The 21,979-nt window shown below is 43.6% G+C and overlaps 2 protein-coding genes across 6 annotated transcripts in view; one reads left to right on the top strand and one right to left on the bottom strand.

Moving 5' to 3' along the window:
- Positions 1-14,451, top strand: part of CYTH3 (cytohesin 3) — a 53,008-nt gene extending 38,557 nt beyond the window's left edge. The window contains exons 7-14 of one of the 2 annotated variants that reach the window (XM_064153770.1): positions 286-398; positions 1,045-1,193; positions 1,894-2,006; positions 9,341-9,419; positions 9,521-9,592; positions 9,723-9,877; positions 10,984-11,059; positions 13,814-14,451. In XM_064153770.1, coding sequence (XP_064009840.1) covers positions 286-398; positions 1,045-1,193; positions 1,894-2,006; positions 9,341-9,419; positions 9,521-9,592; positions 9,723-9,877; positions 10,984-11,056 — 754 coding nt within the window. In that variant the 3' untranslated portion in view covers positions 11,057-11,059; positions 13,814-14,451. Of the gene's footprint in view, positions 1-285; positions 399-1,044; positions 1,194-1,893; positions 2,007-9,340; positions 9,420-9,520; positions 9,593-9,722; positions 9,878-10,983 lie in introns of both variants that reach the window. The other variant, XM_064153771.1, reaches the window with a different exon arrangement.
- Positions 14,452-15,610: 1,159 nt separating this feature from the next.
- USP42 (ubiquitin specific peptidase 42) overlaps positions 15,611-21,979 on the bottom strand; it is a 17,826-nt gene continuing 11,457 nt past the window's right edge. For all 4 annotated transcript variants that reach the window (XM_064153752.1, XM_064153753.1, XM_064153755.1 and 1 more), the window contains exons 14-17: positions 21,709-21,797; positions 19,588-21,057; positions 18,813-19,102; positions 15,611-17,129 (exon numbers count right to left, since the gene is read on the bottom strand). In XM_064153752.1, the coding sequence (XP_064009822.1) occupies positions 17,089-17,129; positions 18,813-19,102; positions 19,588-21,057; positions 21,709-21,797 (1,890 nt within the window). In that variant the 3' untranslated portion in view covers positions 15,611-17,088. The remainder of the gene's footprint in view (positions 17,130-18,812; positions 19,103-19,587; positions 21,058-21,708; positions 21,798-21,979) is intronic.

Below are 21,979 nucleotides of genomic sequence, written 5' to 3'. Positions count from 1 at the left end.
GATGCATACAGAAAATTGTTTACTAGTCTGGAAAAAAGAGCATCTCAGAATATGACCTGCAGTATTCTCTTGCCTGATAGCATGCAGTGTTGCTGGCTGAATTACTGGGCTAGCCATCTGTGCATGTTGCTTTGTCAGAGCTCCTGACTTGTGTGTTGAGAGACTGAGAACATATTTCCAGGCCATTTTATATAGATGTTGCTGACTTTGTTTCTGATTGTTAGTAATACATGCCTGCTATGTGAATGTTGGAATGAGTCTCACAACTGTTCTTCCCTTCTGTAGGCAGTTTCTGTGGAGCTTCAGACTCCCAGGAGAGGCTCAAAAAATTGATCGTATGATGGAAGCTTTTGCTTCGCGCTATTGCCTTTGTAACCCAGGAGTCTTCCAGTCTACAGGTTAGTCACAGGAAGCAACGGGAGCTCTTACTTATACATACTTATTTTTGGATCATTTGTGTTCTTCTGCAAGAGACAATTGCCAGTTTGGAAGTTCAGGGGTCTGCTGGAGAAGGTCCAGTGGAACGCTACAAGGATGACTAGGGAACTGGAACTCTGCCTGATGAGGAGAGGCTGAGAGACCTGGGGCTGTTATTTTGGAGAGGAGAAGACTGAGAGGGGATTGAATCAATGTTTATCAATATCTGAGGGCTGGGGGTCAGGAGTGGGGGGACAGGCTCTGCTCACTTGCTCCCTGGGATAGGACAAGGAGCAGTGGATGTAAACTGCAGCACAGGAGGTTCCAGCTCAACACAAGGGGGTACTTCTTTGCTGTAATGGTCCCAGAGCACTGGCACAGGCTCCCCAGAGAGGCTGTGGAATCTCCTTCTCTGGAGACTTACAGTGGCTGTCTGGATATGTTCCTGTGTGCCCCGAGCTAGATTGTGTGGTCCTGCTCTGGTAGGGGGCTTGGACTAGATGATGTCTTCGGGTTCCTTCCACCCCTTGACATCCTGTGAGCCTGTAATAGGTGAAAGGAGAAACCTGCATACTGATTCTACAGGTTTGTGGCACAGCACAAGTGCTTTTTCAAATCTCATTTCAGACACATGCTACGTGCTTTCCTTTGCCATCATTATGTTAAACACCAGCCTGCACAACCACAACGTAAGAGATAAACCAACAGTAGAGAGATTCATTTCCATGAATCGTGGAATTAATGAAGGTGGAGACCTTCCAGAAGAGTTACTACGGGTAAGTTAGATTGGGTGAGCCAAGACATTGCTTTCTGGTTTTAGTAAGAAACTTAGAAGTGTGTGCAACATTTCTCAGGCAAATTTGTTGAGGTAAAGTAAGAAAAAGATTTTCTAGCATGCATAGTAACTGTGTTGCTGAAAGAGGAATTTTTTGACATTCACAGCTTTTTTGAGCTAGTTCTGCCTTTGGTCAGCCCTTTGTTGAGGAGAAGAGATTCCAGGGAAAGCACTTTCTGTATCTCTCAGTCAGAGAAAGAAAGGGAAAATAAAAAGTGAAACTCATTGCTTTGTTTTACTGCCTCTCATTTCTTCCCATCTGTCTTGTGGAGCTCCCTCTTGCCCCTTGAGATACAGTAAAAATGCTTATGCATTTGAGACACTCTAAACTGTTCTCTGCAAACCCAGGTTCATTGGCAGACCTTGTGCTAAGTGTGACCTGGAGCTGAAACCTTTGAAATACTGAAGTTTATTACAGCCTTTGCTAGGGCTGTTTATAAAATCTGTAACAGAAATGCTTGTTTAGAGATGAAGTGGTTTAAAAATCAAGCTCAAAGCAGGAAAGAAAAGATTGAGGAGGGATAGGTCGGTATATTATAGACAATATTGCCTCTGCTTTCTGTACAGTCTGGGAAGCAGTAAGATGTGTTGGTTGTGTTTTCTATAAGCTTGTTATTAATAAGGTCTTTTTATCCTTCTAGAATTTATATGAAAGTATTAAGAATGAGCCATTTAAAATTCCAGAGGATGATGGGAACGATCTCACGCATACATTTTTCAACCCAGATAGAGAAGGTTGGCTGCTGAAATTAGGTTAGTTCTAAAGGCAGCTCTGCTGGCCTGTGTTTGTTCACTGTTAGCATGTTGGCGCCTTCTGTGTCTCTGCTTTGTTGTGAAGGTAACAGAATTGATTTTGTAATTTATGCTGAAAAATGTTTGAGCCAAAGCAAGTAACTCCTTCAGATCTGAAGGTGGTTACTTCTGGGTTTTTTTTTCCTTTGCATATCCAAATTATCAGTCTTGTTTCAGACTTGGGAGTTTTATTTCTGACAATATGAGAAATAAAACCTCAGTGAAAAAAAGGCAACATTGTCTGTTATTTACCACCTGCTGCTGTGACTGATAAATAACAACTAAGTCTCCATGTGGTCATTTCAGAAAACTCTGAGATTTCAGCTCAGTTTTCTGCGTACAAAAAAACAACAACAAAAAAAGATCTTTCTCTTCAAAGAGTTATTTTTGTATGTCTTTATTTTTCCATATTATTTGTGAGTTTCTCTTGGTTTGGTTTTGGCTATGATTTTTTAATGAGTGGTTTAAATGTGCCTTCTTGTTTTCCTTATGGCCTATGACCTATCACCTTTCTGTTCTGTGACTGGCTGTCTCTGCTTATTCTGCATTAGGAGGTACGTATCTGATTGCTTTCCAGTCCCCTCTTCTTCAGTTGCTCATTCTTTTTGTTTTCTTCCTCCTTCCTCCTGTTTTGGTTTTCGTTTTGGTTTCTTTTTTTTCCTTTTTTTATTTTTAGAATCAAATTTATTGTAGCATTTTTCTTTTTCACTCAGTGTCACTAACAGTATCATCAGTGGTACTCTGACAAGCTGGCATGTCAGTGTCTAGCTCACATGCAAGTGTGTTCTGCAAAAGAAGAAAGTGTTTATGTGTAAAGCAGAAAAATAAAGATGACAATTCCAAGATACTTTTCTTGTTCATTGAACACCATGACAAGAGAGAGAAAACATGTTGCTAATGAGAGTAAACAACATGTCTTGTGATGGAGTTCCAGAGTGATTTTATTACTTGTGCATCAATTATATTAATTACTGGAAGATCAATTACATGTGAACTATGCATTTGTAGGAGCTGTTCTTTTTCCTGCTTAGGTGCCTTTGTAAATAATATATTTAGCTGACTTAACAGAATCTTAGATGAGCACCAAATTTAGGGTTGTGGAAACATCTGGTTACCTCCTGACACTGCAAGGTGATGTCCTTGTTTACAGATTCTTTTAGAGGATTCACTTTTTCACTTGAGTTTAGGGATATTTTTCTTCCTGTATGAGAACTTTAACGTTTGTTTTTCAGGGAAGTAAGCTTCCTCTATGTAAAAAAAACTACACACTCCATTAGAACCAGGTGGTAGCCACTTCACTGTGCAACTCCCTGTCAAAGTAGAAGGAACTTTGCCCTTGGAGAATGCTGAAGTGAGCAAGGGAATGTGCTGCAGGGTGCACATAGGGATGAGTGTGAACATAGAGCCTGGCTTGGTCTCACTCTACTGACTTTGCTGAAAAAGAATGACTGAAAGTCAGTGAGAGCTGCCAGGAATTTCTGCACAACCCTTCTCTGGCCCTGGCCTCAAGTCAGTGCAACCAGCTTTTTGTGGTGTGTGCTGCAGATGAGAGTGCTCAGCAGTCCCAGCAGCAGAGCTCTGTGGCAGTGGAAGGGTGTTCCACACAGCACTCCCACAGCCTGACCTTACTTGGGTGAGGAAATGAAACGTGTCCAGAGGCCTCCAGTGAATCAGCCTGGAGGTGCCTGGAGCTGGGCTTGGTGAGGGACTGCAGGGCTGTCAGCAGGCACATTGTGGCAGTTTAGATGCATTGACCAGAGATAAACCTGGACATCTCTTTTGGTTTTTTTTTTTGTCTTGATGTCTTTCCTCTCCCTTGAGTTGCCTATTTACTAGGAGGCTTGAGCAGTATTTTGAGAGTGCGGTCTCAGCCAACGTGGCTTGCACCTTTACAGTCCTATTTGTTAGGAAACAGTTCTTGTGAAATGGGTAGGGCTTCCTCCACTTCTGGAAGATACTAGTTTGAAAAGCTTCAGTGGTGTTGAAATGCTAAGAAAACTCTCATGCAGGAGAAGTCAAGTGCTCAGTTCTGATAATACTAAAAGGTGAAGTAGAAAAGTTTCTATAAAACTGTAAATCTGACTAAGATAGCTTGCAAACTCTGAGTGTGTCAGGTACTTCGTACAATCAGCTCTTCCCACTTAGCTGCTTCTGCCCCTCTTTTTAGTATCCCATCTCAGCCTATTGATTCTCTGAGCAGGAGATGGGTATCCTGATCCTTTCATACACTGTAAAATCCATCTGCCCTAAAGACCACCCTAGCTTTCTCTCTAGCCTGACGGTGAGTTTCAGAAAGCTGGGATGGTGCAGCGTGCTTCTGGAGAGCTGTTCAGAGGTGACTTTGTGTTAATTCTGAGTGTCAAACTTGGCAGCCAGACAGAAATTCTGGTTTTATCTGTCTAGTCTCAGCTGGTGCCTTTATGTAGACATCTTTATCTTTGGTAAACCTAAATTGTCATCCAGTTCTAGGTCATTTGAAGCCATAATGAAAAGCCATCATTACACCCTAATGAAAATGAATGCTACAAGTGAAAAACTGCAAGCTGCTGAGTGCTAATGAATCCTCACTTAGAGCAGCTTGAGACAGTACAGGCTTTTAGATTTTTCTGCTTCATAGCTGTTAGTGATGTTGGTACCATGCCATTTTCTGCCATCCACTTGAAGGTGTTTCAACATTGCTGCCCTACTGTCCATGTTAGTTGCTTTGCCCAGGGAGGCCTTTCTTTGCCTGAAACAGCTTCTCTTGGCAAATAGCTTGGTTTGTGTAATGCTATCTTGTAGTTAGGGGGAAACCAGGATGTTTGCTCTCCACTTTGGTGAAGTACTGATTCAAGGCAGACACATGATCATATTAGTTTTATCCTTGCCAGTCAGGCCCTTACTGAAAGCTTGGAGGTGGTCCAAAAGCTTTGTCCCTGGGCCTCTCCCACCAGTGCCACTCTGCACAGCACATCTGTCCTTGAGAGGATGATGTTCCTCTTTTCCTAAGCCAGAATGAGAATAGCAGTGGTTGATCAGGAAACTGATGGCTTCCTGCACCTGCATGTCTTTCATGGTAACCAAAGCTCTTCTAGGCTGTAGCAGTTAATGTTGTGATCGAGGGAAGCTTGTTCAGAGAAACTCCAGTTTCAGTCCGATCATCTGTGCAGTTCCTGAGCCTGCTCTGCTGGATGGTGTCTGAATGAACAGAGAAGAACCCACCACATTCTTGATGTCTGCATCTCTTTCCCCTCTAAATCTCCACAGAAATGTGCTGAAGATGTGGGTAGAATTTTCAAAGTGCAGTTGCATTCCTGCTGAAGGCCTTTTTTTTTAACTCAAACTGCTGTTTCCCCAGTCACTGCCTGTTGGTTTTCCCTTTAGCACAAGGTGGTTTGTTTTACCTTGTCTGCTTTGTGCTTTGCCCAGAGTTGACAGAAATAACCTTATGCTTGGTTATGTAGGTGAAGAGGGTTTCTGTTCATCTTTCCTTATGTTTTGCCTTGTTGTGGCCTTTCCTTGTAGTTCCCTTAGATTTCCACCTGCAAAGTATTGTGCTTCTTTCTTTTGTTGTTTGTGAAGTCTTTGCATTGTATTTAGCTAAATCTTACACGAGTCCATCACTTGCATCTCTCCATTGCTCCAAGTGTTTGTGGATTCATACTTGAATTTTCTTGATCCTCTTTTCTTAATTGAATTCTTTCCAGTTTAAATCTTTGCAAGTCTGGGAGCTGGAATGATCTAAAGTATGATACCAACTCCTTTGTTGTTCTTTTGTGAGCTTACAGCAGTTTTGGTGGAGGAAAAGAATGTTTTGTTATCATGAGTTCTTACCCATTAGTCTTGCATGCAGTGTTTAATGGCCACAAAGCCTTATCAACCAGCTTCTTGGGTCTTAGCCCACTGTAAAGCCATATCAAATGCATGTTAGACAGTGACCCTGCAAACGTGATGAGTACAGATAAGAAAACCTTTCAGAGCCTTATTAGAGTTTGTGCTGTTGTCAGCTGTGACTAAGTAATGGGGTGGGGAGACAGAGACTTAGAATAGTTGCTCATCTTGCCAAAATAATTCAGCCTTGCTGCCTTTTTTTCTGGAAGAGTAACATATCTTGGTGGAGCAGAAGCTTGGGATCTGTTTCTGTGGCTCACCTGAGAGGTATAACCTGGTGAGCTACTGCCAGGTTTAGGGAGAAGGGAGCAGTAATAGGAATATTATTAGAAAAACTTCATCTTCCTCCTGGCATCAGCATCAGTGTCCTGGAGCTGGGAAATGTTTCATGACAAAAGCTTCCTCAGAGCTGCAGCTTGATGCCAGGTCTCAGGTTTGAGAAATGTTGCTTTCTAAAGAGAGAGAGAGGATGCCAGGGAAAACTTCAGCAAACTCAGCTGCCTTTACTAATTGGCACTTTGTTGTCCATTTCTGCCCTAAATCATAAGCAGGCCTCCTTTTAACTATAGTTATGGCCTGATGGTTTCTAAATGTTTTGACAATCACAGTAGAAGGAAACACCTTTATTCAATGTAAGCTGCCTCTGACAGTAACCTCTTTGCCCATTTGTTTCATCCTCTCTCCCGCTGAACTGTTTCTCAAGTAGAACTCAGCAGGACATGACATTTGATGCTGGCTGATGTTGCCTGTTGGCCTGAAAAAGCTGGTGATGTTTTAGTGCTGTTAAATGATGATGACCCTAGAAAGCAGGATTGCTCTGACTTTAGAGCCACATTAACATGAGGTTTTACAAAGAGATGTCATGTTACAGGGGTAGCAAGGACTGCCCTGGGCAGTCATCCTGACTTGCCGAGGCTTATTCATTGATCTGGAAGTGAGTCACACTGAAGTTAGTCAGCTTTACATTCCTAGCCCAGACACTTCCTGCCACTTGAACCAGCTTTCAGCCAAGGTGATGGGAATTTTTCTAGTGATTATGTGCCAGTTTGAGTGTTTCTGCAATGCTTTATTTAAGGGTCTGCCACAGCGGTTACGCTAAAATGCCACCAGTTCTTCCCTCACTGTCTCCAGTTCACTCAACCATTCATTGTGTCATGGCTTCTGCATCTTGCACTATTTTGCCTTCTCTTATTTCACCACACCTGCTTGCAAAGTAAATTTTTCTTGAGATCTGTGTGCACGTGGTGGAGACACAGAGTTTGCTGAGTGCCTTGAACGTCACAGTGTGTTAGCGCTGGGCTACTGTGCAGGTCGTCAAACCAAGCAAAAGGAAGAGACAACATACTTGGTCTGCGGTGCAAACACAGAGTAGGCAGGTACCAAATTTCATGGTATTCCTGGAATTATTGATGACTGTGATCTGGAGTTGTGTATTAGACAGCCTCCCAGCTCTCTCAGGCAGAAGGAAAAGGCTGAAAAATGTATGCTCCTGTCTTAGGTTTAGTTGTGTTACTTGGATGCAGTTGGGCATCTCGTGTGTCGTCAGTGCCGCTCTCCATGCGTGGGTGTCCAAGAGGAGGATCGACTGTTTGGAAATGTTGGGTTAATGAGATTAAATCACTGCTGAATGGATGATGCACAGGTGGTGACAGAATCCTGAAATCAGATAACTCTGGTGGAACTAAGCCTGTGTATGAATACCAAGTGAATGCTTTATCTGCAGTTTCCCTTTGCTGGAAATTTGGGGGTTTTTAGTCATCTGACTGAGATTGGTAGATGGGTTCTGGAGTAGCCGAGAGCAGAAGAGCAGCTGAAAGGGCTGAGACAATAATGTATGTTCCTAAGAGGAACTGTTCCCTACAGTGTGACATGAGCAGGTGTAGGAAAGCTCTGTGGTTGCTGTTGTCTAAACTGTTAATGCAGGGAGAATTGGCATTTTGGGAGCAGTAGCTATTTCTTCTGTCAGGTGTACTCCACGATGTATTAACCCATGAAGGGAACGTGCTGAAAAACACTGAATGGGAGAGAGCAACCTGGTACATTTTAGCATATGATTTCCTCCTTACTGCTGACATGTCCTGTTTGTTCTGCTGCTTACAAGCATCTTAGGCACTTGCTGTTAAACCTGAAAGCAGAGAGCAGGGGTTCTTGATCCCATGTATGCTCACAAGGGAAGGTGATAAAATGCTCTTGGGCTTATTGACGAGACCAAGGCCAAGTACAGGGTTCTGCACTTTGGCCACAACAACCCCAAGCAGCGCTACAGGCTGGGGACAGAGTGGCTGAGAGCAGCCAGGAGGAAAGGGATGTGGGGGTACTGGTAGATAGCAGCCTGAAGGTGAGCCAGCAGTGTGCCCAGGTGCCCAAGAGAGCCAATGGCATCCTGGCCTGGATCAGGAGCAGTGTGGCCAGCAGGACAAGGGAGGTTATTCTGCCCCTGTACTCAGCACTGCTCAGGCCACAGCTTGAGTGCTGTGTCTAGTTCTGGGCCCCTCAATTCAAGAGAGATGTTGAGGTGCTGGAACATGTCCAGAGAAGGGTGACAAAGCTGGTGAGGGGCCTGGAACACAAACCCTGTGAGGAGAGGCTGAGGGAACTGGGGGTGTTTATTCTGCAGAAAAGGAGGCTCAGGGGTGACCTCATTGCTGTCTACAGCTACCTGTAGGAACATTGTAGCCAGGTGGGGTTGGGCTCTTCTGCCAGGCAACCAGCAACAGAAGGAGGGGACACAGTCTCAAGTTGTGCCGGGGTAGGTCTAGGCTGGATGTTATGAGGAAGTTGTTGCCAGAGAGAGTGATTGGCATTGGAATGGGCTGCCCAGGGAGGTGGTGGAGTTGCCGTCCTTGGAGGTGTTCAAGAAAAGCCTGACTGAGGCACTTAGTGCCATGGTCTGGTTGACTGGATAGGGCTGGGGGATAGGTTGGGATGGATGAGCTTGGAGGTCTCTTCCAACTTGGTTGATTCTATGATTCTGTGACCCTTCCCTCATACAGTGCAGTCTGTGGGGAAGGTTGGCCCAGGCCCTGGAACCCATTTACAAGTTTCGCCTTAGCAACACTGCATTTCTGAGGGCTCTGTTGTATTGCTATTTTTGATGCAATCAATAGCTGTGATGGACTGGACAGAGGGAGCAGGTCTGGCTGCTAAAACACTGTGTTCATGCACTGTAAGAGAGGAGACATTTGCAGCTTCAGGGCACACAGGTTTTGTGGCTGGACACCATAGTTAGTGCTGTCTCAGGAGTCTGACCTTAGTGCAGAGTTACAGTAACGCATTCCTTTACCCTCAGCTCACCTGTGCCTGATCCATTTGCAATTAAGCACTTAAGCCAAGTTTTGAAAACCAAGCAAAACTGAGGTTACTTTCTCCCTGTTGTTGAAGCCTTGACAGCAGCACACATTTAATTCAGCCATGCCTTTTGATTGTAGGGGGACGAGTGAAAACGTGGAAGCGGCGGTGGTTTATCCTGACCGATAACTGCCTGTATTACTTCGAATACACAACAGTGAGTATATGTTGCATATATGTTGCAGTGACCTCTGTTTGTAGTCAGGATATTTCAGTGGCTAATAATCTGGCATTTTCCTGGTTTTCTTTTTTTTTCAGGACAAAGAACCTAGAGGAATTATTCCATTAGAAAATCTTAGCATAAGAGAAGTTGAAGATCCCAGGAAACCAGTAAGATATTTTCAGAATACCTTTTTTTAAACTGAAGATAAATAAACCATCTGGAACTTAGATGAAGATGTTTGTCAGCTTGGGTTGGTTTCTTTGTTTGGTTTAATTTCTTTTTGTTTCTCCCCTCCAGAACTGCTTTGAACTCTATAACCCCAGTCATAAAGGTCAAGTGATTAAAGCATGTAAAACTGAAGCCGATGGTAGAGTGGTGGAAGGCAACCATGTAGTGTATAGAATATCTGCTCCCACCCCGGAGGAGAAGGAAGAGTGGATTAAATCCATCAAGTGAGTTTAAAGTCTTAAATGTCTTTCAGAAATGCAGTGTAAGCTTTTCTTGGAGTAAGATCCTTGGAAAGCTTGTATTCTGACGTGCTTGAAGAATTCTGATGTGGCAAATTCCTCCAAGATTAGTGACAAGCTATGTGATGTTGGAACGTCAAAACCAAGTCTCCTCTTACTGTCTGGTGCTGAGGAAGTAGTGCTTCTAACTCAGATGAGGAAAATGTGGAATCCTTTTTTAGTATTTTTTTTTCCACAGCAAATTAAAAGCTGTGTCTGAGTCATCTTTAACCCTTGTTTCATTAGGTTCTTACTTGACCAAATTAACTTCAGTGACATATATTTTAAGCATATTTAACAGTGCAGCTTTAAGCTTTCACAATTTGAATTCGTCTTGGGAGTTTTGTAAAGCAGACCCACACTTAAAGCATGATCAAGGTGAAGATATTCCAGTGGAGGGCTATGAGGATGCTCAGAGGGCTGGAGCACCTCTGCTGTGAGGACAGGCTACAAGAGTTGGGGCTCTTCATCCCGGAGAAGAGAAGGCTTCAAGGAGACCTTGGAGTGGCCTTCCAGTGTCTGAAGGGGGCCTACAGGAAGGCTGGGGAGGGGCTGAGGAGGTCTGGTAATGACAGGACAAGGGGTAATGGGTTTAAATTGACAGAGGGGAGATTCAAACTAGATGTTGAGAAAGGGCCCTTTGCAGTGAGGGTGGTGAGACACTGGCACAGGTTGCCCAGGGAGGTTGTGGAGCACAGAACCACCCAAGGTCACATTGGGTGATTCTGTGCTCCACAACCTCCCTGGAGGTGTTTAAGGCCAGGTTGGATGAGGCCTTGAGCGACCTGTTCTAGTAGGAGGAGTCCCTGCCTATGGCAGGGGGTTGGAACTGGATGGTCCTTGATGTCTCTTCCAACCTAAACCATTCTGTGATTCTGAGATGTGAACTCAGCAAATTTCAGCTGCATATCTTCTTTTTCTAAAGAAGTACCAGTGATGCCTGCAGGTCAACCCTCCATTGTCTTAAGAGCAGAGAAACAAGAATAGAATAGTTACAGCTTGCAAATCAGCTCTTTGTTAACCAAACTGATGATTCCTTTTGTCTCTTCTAGAGCAAGCATCAGCAGGGATCCCTTTTACGACATGCTGGCAACAAGGAAACGAAGAATTGCAAATAAGAAATAGAAGGTGATCAGCAACTTGCATACCTGCCTCAACCTAGACATGAGCATTTGAGTGATAGGGTAAAAGTTGGGACAAACTGAATGAAGACAATAACTGTAATTTTATATATATATATATACACACACACACTTTGATTAAAAAAAACTGGGCAAAACCTTTCAGGGTATGTAAGTATTGATGTATAATTTGAAGTGAGCATCAAATGCCAGAGATGATTTTATTGGAACTTAATTACACTGAAAACATGGAAGCCTTGTTTTTACTTACATCAGTTACAACTCCAGTTCACTTAGGCTGGGAGGGGAGGAATTTGAGGCTAATAGTAAAATGCCCTGTGCCTGTTAATTTGAGTGCATTTCCCACAAAAGGAGGAGTGATTTATAAAACCTCCACCTCTCACTAAAATGCAGCACCAGAAGTGGAGCACAGTGTGATCTAGCACTTAATTTTTCTGTAGGCAGAAAAGCCACCATCTCAGTGGCACAGAAAAGCCACCACCTCAGTGTCAGCTTTCAAGTCTCTTTCGCAGTACACAAACAGCTGAATGTGGCTTTTAGATTGGATTTGTTCTCCTACCTTTATGGAAATAGCTTTTTATTCTTCTTCAGAAAAGCAATTCAGTTGCAGTAGAGTGGCAGCTGCATAGTTAAATAGTAGTACCAAAGAGTTTGGTTGATATGTGTTTAAATATATTTTGAGATGGCAGCAGCAAAGGTTTGAGTCTGTGACATGCTGCTTTGAGTACAGACGTGGTTTGAGGTGTGCCAGTAAGCTAAAACTGATTGCTGCCTACTCCTACACTCAGAATAAGCAGTAAGAGTGAACAAATGGAATGGTTTAACCTGCTTTTTATGTAGTAACATCCTTCTTAAGCTTCAGATACGTTGCATTTTAATTAACACTAAGTTACTAACAGGAGTGAGAAGACAGGGCTTGCATGAGTTTAGGCTTTGCATGTGAAAACACCTCTAAATATTGACAGATGCATTTGATCTTTCTAGAGGGAAAACCCAGGAAGGTGGAACTGTTCTGTGAGATGCAGCCCTAGATGATGAAGCAAGCAGTGTTTGTTGCTTTGCTTGGTAGCAAACATTGGACATTCAGTATTCCTAGTCAGTGTTTTATTGCATTCTTCAAAGGCAGTTTTTCAGATCAGTTGAGAAATGAACAGACATCTCTGCTTTTACTTAAAAGCTCAGATCTTGCACATCAGTTACTCGGTGCAACTAAACTCACCCACAAGAGCATGTCTCTGCTTTGGGTTCTTTTGCAGCAAGCAAGCTGTTTGTGCAGGTTTTCCCTACACTGCTTTTCTACTGCTAACACACAGACCATTCAGAAGGTAAAGGCCCTGATTCCACAGTGGGGACAAAAAAACATCTGTTTGGGCCCTGCTGCTTCTGGTAGTACCCAGTTTTTCATGACCTGGTTGAATCTGAGCCATGCCAGCTGTGCCACTGAAGACCCAGTTGGAGACCCCATATTTTGTCCAAGCAGTTTTGCTTGCTGGAGTCAGAGAAGCATCTCTGGAGGTGCAAACCCACAAACTTAGTGAGTTGGTCTGTTTCAAATCTCCCTGTAACTGTAAGGGAGAGCCTCTTTTATTGTTCCTGTCTTGCTCATTTGCCTTGTTTTGCATGGAGTGTCAGCCTGCCAATGTTTTGATTTGTTGCATGTTTGCAAAAAAAGGCTGAGAGGAAGAGAAAAGAAGTAAACTTTTTTTACACCTTAGATTTTCACCAGAGTCTGCTTGGCTGAATGTCCAAATCCAAGTACTTTCAAGGGAGTAAAACTCAACTGAAGGAAGTGGAGTCCTTGACGAAGTGTCAGCATAGGGACATCTTTGCTTAGTGGAACACATTTAAACTCTATAGAAACAAATGTAAATGGTTATGTCCTGTGTTGGCAAAGCAGCAGGATCACAGAGCTGCTAACATCACTTGCTTTGAGGCTTCTGTTCCACAACTTCAAGTGTTGTTTGCAGATGATGCCTACATCAGGTTTAGCTTTGGACGAGCTGTAACGCAAATAGGGATAAGCCAGAACCAGTGGTACTAAAGAGGTTAAAGGAGAAGAGCAAATCAGGTGTGTCTGGAGAAACAGATTACTAAAGCATCCATAAGCCATGAAGCACTTTTGTATTGAATGTTCTGAAAGGTCACCTTCAAGAAAGTCTTATTTATTTAACCAGGTGAGGGTGTAAGCATGAAGGAAATGCCTTGAGAGAGTTCATTTGCTGTATTGAGTGTGAAGTTCTTGTATCCAGCTGGCATAACGATTTAGAGTAACTTGTAACTAAGGATATGATAGCAGGAAATAGATTACTTCTTAGCATTAAAATGCAACATCTTAAACAGCATTTTGTGGTGCTCAATCTATCTAATTTACCAAAGCTAATGGAGTAGCATTCTCGTGTGTGATAATATTTGATTTCAGACGTGCTTTGTAACAGTATTAGCAGGGAGTGAAACCGGCCCAAAATTTCCACTGGCCACGAGGCCAGTAAAACAAAGTGGCTTGTGAAAATTTTGGCCAGATCAGGTACTATCCATGAGGGTGAAGAAAAATCTCTCAGCCTTTCCCTTTTTCATTGGACTTTGAGTCCAGGGGTGGCTTACCTAAGACCAGCTGCTCGGTGGCCTAAAGCAGTATCTGTTAAGGTTTGGCTATGCTGAGAAAAAGTCCTCTGAGGACGAAAGGCTTTTCCCTTCCTGTTGCACTGAAGCTTGCTCAGTTCTTTGTCCTTTACAACTGCAGGGGCCAGCAGGAGCTGCTGCTGCCAAGCACATGGCTTCACTCAGCATCTTAAATCACTGGTCCCCAAGAGCAGCCCATGTTACCAGTGCCAGCTGGGCAGAGAACTGCAGGTAAAGCTTAAGCTCAGCTGGACTGACTTAAATTTTACAATGTTCTAACAAAAATAAGCTCTGCATCAGTTAACATTTTGAACCATTTTAAACTGGTACAAAACTGAACCTTTGTAAACTGAGCAGCATTTATAATGCTCCATATATAAAACCAATGCATATTTTTAAGATGTATTACATATCTCTGTAGATATTGCTTGCTGGAAAAGCTGGGTCTGTTGTAGCCACCTGCTACAAACTCAGATTTGTGGCTTCCCAGTTTTCATTACTCTATTTTCTTGGAAAATGTTTCTAGCTAGAGTTTAAATATAAAATGTAAATACTGTACAGCTCTGTATGGATAGAAGTTTTCCTTGATGTACACAAGTGATTTGCATGACAAATATTGTACCAATCGTTGTTAAAAATGTGATGTTCTGTGTAAATCCACTGCAATATTCATGTTTTCATTTATTGGTAAGACCTGTTGCTTAAAGGTGGAGTTGTTTTGGGTTTTTTTTTCCCCCCAAATAAAGTGTGAAACTCTTACCCACTGTGCAGCACCTCACTTAGCAGGAACTCACAGGGCTGTGCTGCTTTGGCCCTGGCTAGGGGCTAGATGCCCAGCAAAGCTGCTCTGCTGCTCCCCTTCTTGGATGGACAGGAGAGAGGGAAAGTCTAACCAAAGCCCTGTGTGTCAATATAGAACTGGTTTAATAAAATGAAGAGCAAAAGCCAAGGCCATGCATGGAAGCAGGAGCAAAGGAAGATGTTGCTCTCTGCTTCCTAGCAGCAGATGGTGTTGGGTCACTCCTGGGATGCAGGGCTCCAATACGTGCAGCAGGCAGATGCCATCAACCAGCGTCCCCACCCTGCCTTCTTTCATTTAGCTTTTGTATCTGAGCATGGAGCAGCCCTTTGGCCAGTTTGGGTCAGTTGGCCTGGCTCTTTGTCTTGCTCATCCCTCAGCTTACTGTTCAGGGGGCAATATGTTGGAAAAGCAGAGCCTTGGTGCCTGCTTCAGCAGTAGCCAAAGCACCAATCTGGTAGCAACAGCTGCCTACAACCCTACAAAACACAGCACTAGAAAGCTGCTGTGGGGAGCATTAATTCCATCTCAGCCAGTACCAGTACAGGAGGGCAATTAATTGCTGATGCTTTTGGTTTGTTTTTTTTGAGATGAAGGTTCAGTTTCACCACGTGTTGCAGCTGCTCTTGTTCCCTGCCTTTGGGCAGCCAGATTTCAGTTATCAGGTTTTTAAGTTCAGAGGAAAACCTATTGAAGTGCAGAATAGATGGGTTCAGCAAATAAGCTCTAACGAGTGCTCTTCCACAAAGTGCTGGCTTCCTGAGATCCAGCCTAAATTAAGGAAGTACTTTGTCTATTCCATCAGCACCAGTTGAAGATGCAGTGGGTAAGGAAATCAGATCTCTGCTCAACTGGATTAATTAGACCTTCCTCAGTTAGATGCAGCTCCTGCTGCTGCAGTTGCCCAGTCTGCTTCTCCATAGCTTTGAACCTATGCTGAGCTGCCCTCCCTCCCTTTACTTATGAGCTTCAGAAGCAACAAGGGCTTGAAGTAGCTCAACAATGACTCTCTTCTTGTCCACTTCTGCCAGAGTTACTCACCAGACACTGGCCAAGACAGCAAAATCTTGGAGCTGCAGGACAAACGAGGAAAAAACAGGCAGATACAGGACAGGTCTGTGTTTTGTTTGTCACGTTACTTTATGTAACTTCACATAACTGTTGCCATAGGAACATATGCAGGGTACACTTCTGGTTGGCTGTAGAGTGTTCTCCATGTACCAAAAGATTTGTTTTTCTAGTAAAACAGTGCCCTTGCTCCCTTTTTTCCTCCTTAGTGTCCCACACCATTAAAAGCTACTGTTGAGCTTCCAACCTGTTGTCTGGTTTTGGAAGCTTTCAACTTCAAAGGAGAAAGCCTTCTGCATTCTTGTGGAGGCAGCTGAAGTCCCAAGTTACTTCTGTGGGTCACACCGACAGCATCTTCTCACCTAGCACTGAAAGGAAGAGCTGCTCTCGGGAGCAGCAACCACCGGGCGAGCTGTCCAGTCACAGGGCATGGTGCAGGGGAAAGAACTCAAGTAAAACTCCAGTAAAAATGCATTTTAACTTTTTCACTGTATTTATATACTATATAAATTGTACATGCTATATATTTACAGTGGGGCAAGTGCTTTTTTTTTCTTTTGTTATCTTTAAAAAAACAAAGATCAAACTCTTAGACATCTCTGAACAACACAGCTTGTATAAACCAGACAGATTATTCAGATGAACTGTATTTAATACAGGTTCCCCACTCATCTCCTGATGCAGGACCAGTGAATAATAAGTGCATCACAGTTTGATAGCATTTAATAATAAAAATAAAAATCACAGTATGAATTTGTCTGTAACTAGACACTTTAAAGAGACAAAACAGACAACTGAGACTTCAGACAAGTGACAGTATATTAAGAAAATGTAATAAAAACATATGGAAGAGTATACAAAGAGTCTTGAGATACATTCAGAACTGCATATTCCTTGTTTCACAATGCTGAAAATCGGAAGATTTTCTTCAGATCTTGAATACAGCTCAACTGTGAAGAAGTTGCTAGTGTCAGACATCACAGGGAAAAAAAAATAAGATGAAGCTCTTGCAAATCTCTACTTATTGGAGAGCTTGTGAAATCTTAAATAAGTCTTTAAATTAAATATACAGACTGTCAGTTGCCATTTCTGTAATTCCTGGTCGCTCTTGCACCAGATGTCTAACTCGGGAGTAACATTACATGAATAACATAAAGTCAACCTGAGTCTGTAATTAAGCAGCATTTGAGATGGTCTATTCCAGGGCATTAGCTCACCTCGGTGAGAGACTGATGTGGTCATTTACAATGTTCAGCAGTTGTAAAAAGTTTCCACCCTTTTGGATTAGAAGTCTGTTTTTTTTTGTTTAAAAAAGAAAGTCTCGAGTTCAAAACTTAAAAAAAAGTTCTTTCATGGTAAAATTCTGTACAGAAATGTTAAGCACCACTTATGACTGGGTTTTGTATTGATGGTGATTCTTTTGATAATAAATGTTTTAAGTTGTGATGGTCAATATTGGTCATGTCAGGCTTGATAGTAAAAAGTCGTTGGGTTTGATGGTTAAGAAGTATTTGAGTTCAATGGTTGGTTTAGCTGGAGTAGTGAAGGCTTCCATCAGTAAGCTCTGCATCTGAAAGACAAAAGGCAGCAAGGTCACTCCCTGTCCTGACTGTTCAGTGTAAAGTCGAGCTTCAGTGCTTTGGTTCCTGAAAGAGAAGTCTCTGGCTTGCACACAGCTCCGCCTGCCCTGTCACTAGGGGATCCAAGTGACTCAAGAAGCTGCTTTCCTCACCTTACCTCAAGTGACTGCCTTGCAGCGCCACGCCGAGGTGGCTGAGCTTTACAACGTACTGGGACACAGCTACCTGCCTTAAGAGCAGCACACAGGAGACCTTAGGTAACTGGAGACTGGAAGCTTTGACTAGACAGCATCCTTGTTTTACCATTGACCTGGTAGTCAAGCTGACTGAATCTTACCCCCAAAACCAGAAGCCTTGACGGACTTGCCACAGAGAACACACAGGAAAACAACTGCTTTAAAGCTGCTCTTTCTCTGGGTTTTTCTTATCACAAGCCAGTGACAGCCTCAAATCATTTAGTCAAGGGTACAGGAGCAGGCAGGTGAAAAAGGCACAACCAAACAATTCCTTCTCTGCTCTTAATTAGGCTGTCCCTAGCTTTTAGAGAGGTTCAGTGTTCTGCAAAGAGCACTGCCAAAGCAGCCTTGTTTGAGATCAGGTTCCATCAGACACACAATGCTACTGGAGACCCCTTCGTCGCATGTATCGGTGACCATCTCTGAGTTGCAGCCCCTGACTCGTGTCGGGAGATGCAATTTCCTGGCTGCCTGCTCGTTGGGCTGCTGCAGAACAGGCGAGTTCGCCGCCTGCTGGCCCGAGAACGCACTACAGCCCAGCCAGCAGGGCAGCAGATGCCTTTTCTTCACCTTTGTGCCTGATGACTGATCACCTAGAACAGATGCCGCTAGTGCAAGAAAAGCTATTTTGACAGTATCATTTAGGAGTTGATTTTTCACAACAGCAGTATTTGAGAGACCTCGATTCGGTCCTCCTTCCGTTTTCCTTGTTGAAGGGTTCAATATCATCTTTAATTTTACAAGAAGAATGTGTGAACAATCAGCTTTCCTTCCAGACTTGGTTTTATTCTGAAAGCTTTTTGGTGTCTGTGTCCTGAAAAGCAGTCCCTGTTTTTCCACACGTGCCCTTCCTCTCTGCCTTAAGCAAAGAAACACCTGAACAGAGTCCCTTTATTTAACCACTGACTCTGGCAGCCTTTGTTAGGAAGATGGTCTTTCATTACAGTGCTCCCAACCTTGGAAGTCTCGTGTCATCCTCTTTCATCCTGACTACTGAACCTCCTGTCTACCTGACAGATTCCCTTCCAAGACAGACCTGCCCAAGGCTGGTTTTCCAAGTTGTGCCAGGGGAAGTATAGGCTGGATGTTAGGAGGAAGTTCTTCACAGAGAGAGCGATTGGCATTGGAATGGGCTGCCCAGGGAGGTGGTGGAGGCACCGTCCCTGGAGGTGTTCAAGAAAAGACTGGATGAGGCACTTAGTGCCATAGTCTAGTTGATTGGATAGGGCTGGGTGCTAGGTGGGCCTGGATGATCTCGGAGGTCTCTTCCTTTCCTAGCAGTCATTTAGAAACAGAGGGGAAGGAAGAGAAGCCTACCAGCTCTTTTTGATGCGAGTGCAGATAGTTCAGAAGCATGGCATAGAGCCGAGGTGTCACCACAATAAGAGGGTCAGTGTGCACGAAGAGGAGCCCTGCAAGCCTCCTGTGGCCACTTACCTTTACCATACTGGTTGGATGGGATGAAGCTGTGTTTCTTGCTGTCACCTGCAGCAGAAAACTTCCCTTCATTGGAGGGCTGGTTACTGCCCTGGTTTCTGTATTGCTCACAAAAATAGCCCCCTGGAGAACAGGATTCTTCCCGCTCCCGCCTTTTCTTCTGGAAATGAGGATCTAAGTGTTCCAAGAAGTCTTTTGGTTTCCTGATGTGTTTCTTCTTTTTCTTCTTTTTCTTATGTTTGCGACTGTCATTGTCAAAGCGGAGCACAGAGTCATCCAAATCATAATGTCTGAAGGAAACAGGCAAGTTAAAAACAGGCAAACAGATGTGGCACTTGATGCATACATGAAAGGTTATTTCTTTCACCCCAGCCGATGACTTGCAGCGCGTCAGCTCTTTGGTGGTACTTGCTGCATGTCTAAGTTACCTTAGGTGCAGCAAACTTAAGCCCTCAGAGTGAAGGACAGTAGGTCCTGGTTTGTACACAAATCATTCCCAGGGGCTACTTGCGGGACAGGCAGAATTAAGAGTACTAAAATTGTCGTAACCAAATCAAGAAGGCAGAGGTGAATCTAACTACGTGGTCAGATCTAGCGTTCCACCACCGTTCAGCAAGAGCCTTCCCGTCTTCCCTTCAGCGGCCTAATGCCGTGAGCCCCAGCCAGCTGATGCTACACAAATAACTTAGGAACAATGGAAGAAAGGCAGACATGAGATCAACACCTGGAACAGAATTAGGGGAAAATTGCTTATCATGCCAGAATCCTTGCTTACTTGTAATCCTTCTCTCGATGTTTATCTTTGGACTTCTTTTTCTTCTTCCTATATTTTTTCATTCTTTGGTCGTCTACCTTGCGGCACTTCCTCTCCATCTCGCTCCCGCTGCTTTCGGAGGGGCTGGATTTCCTTTTGCCATTTCTGAGCTTCTCGTTTTCCCGGGAGGAGTCCTCGAAGCTCGCATGAGCTGAGCCAGGTGGAAGCGCATGCCTTTCGCGAGGGTATTTGTCAGGCTGCTGCTGAGGTACTGAACAGTGATAGAAGTTTGCTCTGTGGCTGCTGAAGTGATGCCCGTCAGAGAACGTGTTGTGAGGCCACCTGCTTCTGCAATGATAATCCTTGTGTGACCTGTTGTAAGCTTGACTCAGCTTGTCAAAGTCCTTATCAGAATGAGAAGATTTTCTCTCTCTGCCATCTCTTGCTCCATACGAGGAGTAATAATCATGGTAGTACCTGCATTTATCCCATCTCCATGGCTCATCCTGATAGTATCTTTCTCTGCTCCAAGTTCTGTCTCCTTTGGAATGATAATACCTACTCCTGTCTTGTTCTGTTCTTTCTCTGCTTCGGGATCTATACCGAGAATATTTTCCTGAGCTTTTGCCCTTATTTGGGCTCTTTCTGTCACCATGGGAGGCTCTGTACTTGCTCTCGCTGCAATGCTCCTGCTGCTTAGGGCGATTCTGCTTATTTGTTTCTATGCTGCCAGACCTCCTCCTCTTGTGGGAATGCTCATCTGGTTTGCTTCTGCCTTGCTTCTCCCTCTCTTCAGTGTCTGAGCTTTCTCTCTTCCTCCGGTAGTGCTCTTTGTCAGTTCTTTTAGAGTCATACAGAGTTTTCTTGTATTTTTTTCTGTGTTTGTCTTCTTCACATTTTTTGTTACTCAGTCCCTCGTTGTCTCTAGAGAATTGACTCTCCAGCACTTTATCCAGCTTCGTAATGGAAGAGTCATTCACAGGTGGCACCTCCACATAGCTATGAGAAACGTCCTTTGCATCCTGGCATTTCTCTGCCGTATCCAGCGACACAAGTGTTTTAGAACTACATTCAACGTCAGGCTTCAGAGAGGAAGTTGGTCCTAACTTCTCTTCCCTTTCAGGAGACCCTTTGATGTACGAGGGATTTTCTTTTGAAAGGGGTTCGGGTTCTTTTGATCTTCTCAGTTTGTCTTTGTCTCTGCCATCTTCCGACTCGCACTGCCCGAGGAGCTCCTCTTCAGCGTCCGAGGGTTTTTTCCTGACCTTGTGCTGCCCGTTGATGTTGGGATGGATGTTGTCAGCTTGTTTCATACTTTCAGCTACTTCTTTGGTAGAAATGGTTTCGGAATCTGACTGAGAAAAAAGATTCTCAACCTCACAGCTAAAGTTGGAAGGAACCTTCCTGGATTCCTCATAGGCAAAGAGTGCTTCCATCACCACATTTTCCATGAGAGCAGCATTCTCAGAAGATTTCTGTGGTCCAGGGACACTGCACAAAATAAACACATTTTTTTTTTACTTGAAAACGTCCATTTCAGAGATTAAGGTTAGGAGTAAAATCCCCTCAGGTAAAAAGATTGATGACCACTGAAAAACTCTAAAGTAGACTTTCCCTTTTAGAAACCTATTTTTACACCTCCCTCAGCTCCCAGGCTAAAAAACATTTTCCTTCTCCTGATTCTTCAAGTACTGTACTAAAAATCCTCTCCCAACAGATCTGTGTCTCCATTTGCTGCTCTGAATCACAGCAACAGCCAAAACCACTACACTTGCTCTCCCTCCAACTAGAAAAAAGAAAAACACATGGATTTTCCTCTCAACAAATGGGAAACCAGATGGCAGGAATTTAAATTCACACATCTGAGGATGGAAAAAAAGAGAAAAAGTATTCCAGAAAATGGGGAGAAGACCCAACAAACCAAACAAAACACCACGAGAAAGAAAAACCAAACCCAGCATCCTAAGAAGAAACAAAGACTGTCCAACACGTATTCGACTGTATTTAATATGGAACAACCTATGCTCAGTGCAGCTGTTTGCAGCACTAAACACACAGTGTGGAAGTCTCTCTACTAATTTAAAGCTTTCTGTTAGGTAAAACAATGCTGAACTTGTATGAAGTCTTGGGTTTAAAGTTTACCTTATTTCCTCTGACAAGCTGTTCAACTGGCTGTATGTGAGAGACTCTAAGAGGATTTCTTGAGGAACCGGTGACAACCTTACAGGCATCTGCAATTAAAGTGTAGGCATTAAGAGAGAGAAATACATCAGATGCTGAACAAGATCACTATCACCCTGCTCCCCTCTCCCCCTTTCTAAGTTGTGAAACTCAGGAAGTGTTATCTCAGCTGAGCTTGTCTTAAGTCGACATGTTGTGGTATGTGAGCTCAGCTCTGCAAATCTGAATGGGC

Source organism: Pogoniulus pusillus, chromosome 13 (assembly GCF_015220805.1).
Source record: "Pogoniulus pusillus isolate bPogPus1 chromosome 13, bPogPus1.pri, whole genome shotgun sequence".
Taxonomy (NCBI): domain Eukaryota; kingdom Metazoa; phylum Chordata; class Aves; order Piciformes; family Lybiidae; genus Pogoniulus; species Pogoniulus pusillus.
The sequence above is the reverse complement of the archived record's forward strand: the minus strand, read 5'-3'. Positions and strand labels throughout refer to the sequence as shown.